At 53.6% G+C, this 5,947-nt stretch overlaps 1 protein-coding gene across 1 annotated transcript; it reads right to left on the bottom strand.

Moving 5' to 3' along the window:
* Nucleotides 1–3,463: 3,463 nt before the first annotated feature.
* LOC139835522 (uncharacterized) lies at nucleotides 3,464–4,099 on the bottom strand. Its single transcript, XM_071825380.1, has one exon. It carries the CDS (start codon nucleotides 4,097–4,099, stop codon nucleotides 3,464–3,466), a length of 636 nt encoding a protein of 211 aa, XP_071681481.1.
* Between the last annotated feature and the right edge of the window lie 1,848 nt (nucleotides 4,100–5,947).

Genomic DNA, 5,947 nt, shown 5'->3' with positions numbered 1-5,947 from the left:
TTTGCCTCTATTGTTATGTTGAAGCATTTTCCTAGATTTGCCTCTAATTATGTTTTGGGGGCATTTCTTAGAGTTGCCGCTAATTGTGTTTTGGGCCAGATCTCAAAGTGCCCTAAAAGCTTTTTGGTGCAGTTCTCAAACTGCCCCTAAAAATGTTTAGAGGCACATCTCAAACTGCCCCTAAAAGCCTTTAGAGGCACATCTCAAAGTGTCTCTAAATCTATTTAGATGCACATCTCAAAGTGCCTCTAAATCTATTTAGAGGCATATCTTGAAGTGTCCCTAAATACATTTAGAGGCATATTTTAAAGTGCCCCTAAAAGTTTTTAGAGGCACATCTCGAAGTGCCTCTAAATATATTTAGGGGCACATCTCAAAGTGCCCCTAAAAACCTTTAGAGTCAAATCTCAAAGTGCCCCTAAATGTATTTGGGGCATTTCATTCAAAGTGCCCCTATTTTAATTAGGGACACAAGCATCCTGGGCATTTTTCATAGTGCCCCTAAAATAATTAGTGGCACTTCGGCTAGCTATTGGGCACTTTAAAATGCCCCTAAATCTATACCGTACAGTAGTGTAGAGCAGGCGCGCCACCGTGCGCTTGGTGTCCACCCCGCGGTGGTTGATGAAGACATCGTAGCGGGCCTCCCCGGCCACTGACTCCTCGTCGTAGTACTCCACCCGCCGCGCCACCAAGGCCTGCTGCTGCCTCTCGTCCTCCCCTCGATCACCTGCGCCGCCTCCTCTGCCGAAGCTCTCAACCGCGAAACCATGGCGGACGATCTGCGTGAGGAGTACCCGGTGGCGGCCATTGCTCGCGAGTTTTCGAGCTTAGCTCAGCTTAAGCGTACGAGCGGATTGGTGGAGGAATGTGCGCACGTACGTACGGAAGTGCACGGACGTAGATAGGATCGAGACGGCTCACATCCAGGCTTTACTCACGGGGGCTGCAGCTAGCGGAATTTAGGCCATCTCCAGCGGCGCGACGCATTTTAGCGTCCGCGCGCATCCATTTTCGTCGATCCTTTTGGTCGAAATCGACCACGCGTCCGTTTGCGTAGGGGGTGGCTCCAGCGGCACGACGCATTTTTGTAGGACGAATCATTTTTTTTTTAAACATGAAACATAGTTTACATACTTAAAACATAAAAATAAACCTAAACGCCTACTGCTCCTCGTCGCTGTGCTGCTCCTCGTCGCTGTCGAGCACGATGAGCTCCGGTATGACCCAAGGCCAGTTGCCATCCGGGGAAGCGTACGCCGGGCGCGCCACCGCCGGTGCTCGAGGTTGAGGAGGCTGCGGCTGTGGCGGCGGTGGAGGCGCCCAGTGCTGTGGCTGTGGCGGCGGTGGAGGCGCCCAGTACTGCGGCTGTGGCGGCGGTGGAGGCGCCCAGTGCTACGGCTGTGGCGGCGATTGAGGCGCCCAGTGCTGCGGCTGTGGCGGAGGTGGAGGCACCCACTGCTGCGCCTGTGCCGACGGTGGCGGAGGCGCCGCCGACTCCAGGAGCGCCAGTCGAAGTGCTTCATCCGCCGACAGGCCCGGCGGCATGACGGCGGTGGCGTAGCGGGGCAGCGGCGGCTGCACAGGCGCGTCGTACTCGGAGATGAGGACGGCAACCTTCGCCATCTCGTCGTCCGTCATGTTCTCCGGGAACTCGAAGTTCCGGCCCTCCGCGAAGGCCTGCTGCCATTCGTGGAAGACGAACCTCCTCGCTATGGTACACGAGCGCCTCGACGTAGTCGTCGTCATCGTCGTACACGGCGTAGGCTTCGTCGTCGTCGTCCTCGCGGTCGTCGGCGTCGTTGTGCTGCGTCTGCTGACGTCGCATCCGCGCCTCTTGACGACGCGTCGGCGCCTGCTGACGACGGGACGGCGCCTGCTGACGACGAGCCGGCGGTGCAGGGCCGAAGGGGTAATCCCTGTCGCCCATGAAGCCTGCCCTTCGTCTCCTGTCCGTCTCCGTGGACAGGTACGTACGCCAAAGCTCCGAGTCGATGGCGTACGCCGGATCGTCACGGAGTTCCGCCGGCAGATACCGCCTCCCGCGCCGGATCTCCGCCGTCCGATCAAGCTCACGCGCAGGTACTGGAGGGATGGGCACCCGGCGGCAGCTGAGCCGCCAGCCGCTAGGCAGCTGCACGCCGGACCAGGCGTCATCGCACGGCATCCATTTGCCGTGCATGAGCCTCCCCACCGTGACGGGGAACGGCACGCTCTTGCAGCCGCTGCCGGAGGCTTCGAAGTCGTTTTTCTTCCCCATGGCGCTGCGGCGGTGGTGGTGCGAGTGGAGGCGTGGTGTGGGTGAAGGAGTGACGCGGCCGGTGGACTTTTAAGGGCGGCCACGCGCGGGATACGATGCCATTGAAGGCGTCGCAGAAGCCCAGCCGCCGCCCGCCAGTGCGCGTGCAGAACAGGCAGCCGCGACATTGATGGCGAAGGCTGCGGCGCAGACGCGGAAGCGCTGACCGCCGAAGCGATGCCCTCGATGCAGGCTCGCTGCCAGGCGGGCCCGGTGGAGAAGCGAGCGGACACTTTGTGCGTCCGCCGAGCGTCCGCCGAGCGTCCGCCGAGATGCAAACCTGGCGCATATTTGGGCGAAGTTTGCGTCTCCGCGGACGGCCCGGTCACTTTGCGTCGGCCCACTGGAACAGGCTTCAGACGCATTTTCCGGTCACGGCGGACGAAAACGGTCGCTCAGCGTCCGTTTAAGATGCCCTTATCAAACTGGTCGACTGCTGCAGCCTGCAGCTAGCAATGGAAGTTTTTGGTCGTAGGCACGGCTGGACACACCTAGAGTGAGGAGGATCTACGATATTTGAAGCTCCAATTATCCGGATGAAGATCGCCTTCTCCCTATTCGAGAAGTTGGAGTGACCATATAAAAGGATGTGCTTCGTAGATGTGCTTCGTTTCTTTGGATGTTAGCTTTAGAGCATCTTTAATAGGCGCTCTATCTCGCTTCAACAGGTGCTGCAACCGGCGCTGTAAAATACAACTTGGGATAAAAGCGCTTTGCATGCACTATATTTACCGCGCCGGAAAGAGCGCGATGTATAAGCCGCGCGCATAAATAACTACGGATTTTTACAGCTCCAATATTTAGAGCTTCTGCTGGAGCTGAATATGTCCTCGCGCGCAAAATATGGATGAAGCGTGCTGCAAACCGGATTTACAGCGCCAAGATTTAGCGCTCCTGTTGGAGATGCTCTTAGCTGGTTCCGAGTTGTAGTAGTGGTGCTTTTAGTTTTTTTTTTAAATAGAATGCCACTTGGCCCAGCTTTATAAATAAATCAACCACCACTATACATAGTCACGGTTCATACATACATGATAACCACGCCACACCAAAACCAAACACACCACACAGGTCCAAGCACAGAAACATCCTACCCCCTAGCAGACACAGCAAGCGAAGGCAATAGCAATAGTGATACAAAGCCTTAAAGTGGGTCGAATAGTGTAGCTAGTCTGCGGCCCTAGCCCTCGCGTGCAGCCTCCTGACCTCGTCCCGTACCACGTCCAGCAACGTCTTGTCCCTCCGTCTGACCAGAACCCTCCATGACTGCATGTGAATAAGCATAAGCTTTCCTTCGATAGTTAGTTTATTCCTAATGTTCCAAAGGGACCAGCTAAGGGTCGCAAAGGTGAACCAAACTAATCTACGAAGGGGGCCTGCCAAACCCTGCGCAAGTGCGATGAACTCCTCGTCCCCTATCGGGTTCCAGTCGCAGTGAAGGAGTTCCCTAACTCCAGACCACATGAACCTAGCCATGTGGCATGTGAAAAAAATATGATTGCAATCCTTAATCTCCCCACACAACGCACGGTGACCCTTGGAGGGCCCCATCCTCTTGGCCACCTGCTCGCACGACGGAAGCTTCCCTCTAATGAGCTGCCACATGAAAATCTTAATCTTAGGAGGCACCCTGGTGCGCCAGACCTCCTTGAAGTGTGTGATAGCCGCCCCATGCATCATCCCGTGGTAAACGGACATGGTCAAGAAAACCCCGGAGTTCTCAAGAGACCATGACACCCAGTCATTCTGCTCCTCCACCGGTAGAGCCTGTATTTCCCTGCACAGGTTATCCCACTCTACCATTTCCGCCAGGCTAAATTGCCTCCGGAGCCGGATGCGCGGTACCCCTCCGTGCACTCAGGTCGCATGAACCGTAACATCCGGATGGGTACAACAGCTAAAAAGGCGAGGATAGCGTGCTTGCAAGGGCCTCGGCCCCACCCACCAATCCTTCCAAAAGTAGGTCTATTTCCCGTTATGAACCGTATGCTTCGCCCCCATCTTGAAATGCCATTTAATTTTCTGGATGGCATTCCAGAATTGCGACCCCCACACCGGCATCTCTTTGGAGAAGAAGTCGTGTTCGCCAAGTTACTTGGCGCGAAGGTGGTGCTTTTAGTTTATGTTATGTGTTGTGGTTCTTTGATGTTTTTCATATAACTAGCATAGTTGATGAGGACATCCCTACCGAATCACTAACTCCGTCATTACAACATGAAGACGATGTTGTTGTAAAGCTCAAGTCCAATGAAGTTAGGATTGGACCTATGACAAGAGCTCGTGCGAAGCTACTCAAACAACAGGTGAGCTTGTTCCTAAATGATACCTTGATCGATGAGAACTTTATACTGCCTAAGTCCTTTTACTTATATATGATCAGGTACGAAGATGGAGCAAGCATCGCACGGGGAGAAGAGGAGCAGCTGGACGTGAAGCTGGACATGGAGGTGGACATGAATCTGGACAAGAAGACATCCCAAGGAAGCGCGAGGGGGAGAGGGAGGCATGCGCGAGGTAGGAATATCAAGTCCAGGCCGGTGCACAGCCCGGTCAGACCGGCTGTCACGCCGGCTTGCTCGGTCCCAAGCCCGATCCAGCGCTGGTGACATCCGGGCGTGTGTACTGAGCCACCCATCCCACGCCCGACCCACCACCCGGTCCCTGGCCCGGTTGAAACCGGATCACCCGATCCCTGGCCCGGTCGACCAACCTCCTGACCGGCCGAGTCTGAGTCAGTCTCGACCAGATCCCGATCTGGGTCAGTTTTTAATGTATTTTCTCGACTCTTGGTCGTCCTGAACCCCTATATAAGTGCCCATGATGCCCCCAAATTTGGTTTTGGACCTCGTTTAAGATAAACCCTAGTTCATAGTTGATTGCTTTGCAACTCTATTGAATCTCTACACCAATCCGCATCGATTCTGTGTTTTGCTACTGAAAGTCTTGTGTGATCTGCTGTTCCATTGGGAATTAGACGGTTGTAACTTACCGCTTCGTGGTCAGCGGCTATGTGCGCAAGTGTGTGGAGTTGCGAATATCTTGCAGGGTTGAGAGCTGTTGCACTGGCGACATGGACCAATCGAGAGACTCGTTGCGTCATACAAGTTATCATCCACTTCATCATCGTGTTATCTCCGTTGTGTTCATCACGTGTTCATCACATCCACCGTCAGTTACTGAGAAGATCGAGCAACCCCTTATCATCTTGGTATCAGATTTCATTGCTTCCTCGGTAAGCCATCCACAATCCACCCCATAGTTGAGTTGTTAGTGTTTCCTATCCAGAAAAAACCATAAAAAGTTAGGGTTAGGGTTTGCCATAGCCTTAGATTGCACTAATTTCGAGTTTTAGTTGCTTTTCGTAGTTGTTTTTGCGTATCTCTTTCTTTCTTCCAGTAGATTGTCTAGGGTTTGTGTTTTCTCTACCATCTAGTTTTCAGTTTTTGTTGCTCCGAGTACACATATCATACAGTTTGCTTGTTCCCAACCATAGCCACAGCGTTTTGATATAAGTGACTAGGAACTTCCCCAGAAGAGACTAGTTTTACCGCTCGACAGGCTGCTCATTAGGGTTTTGGTGCTTTGCATTATCTGTTGGTCGTGTTACAAGGAGTTGAGTCATAAAAAAAATAGAAAAGAAGCAAAAAGAGT

This window comes from Lolium perenne, chromosome 2 (assembly GCF_019359855.2).
Source record: "Lolium perenne isolate Kyuss_39 chromosome 2, Kyuss_2.0, whole genome shotgun sequence".
NCBI lineage: Eukaryota > Viridiplantae > Streptophyta > Magnoliopsida > Poales > Poaceae > Lolium > Lolium perenne.
Note: the sequence above shows the minus strand (reverse complement) of the source record. Positions and strands in the feature narration are given on the sequence as shown.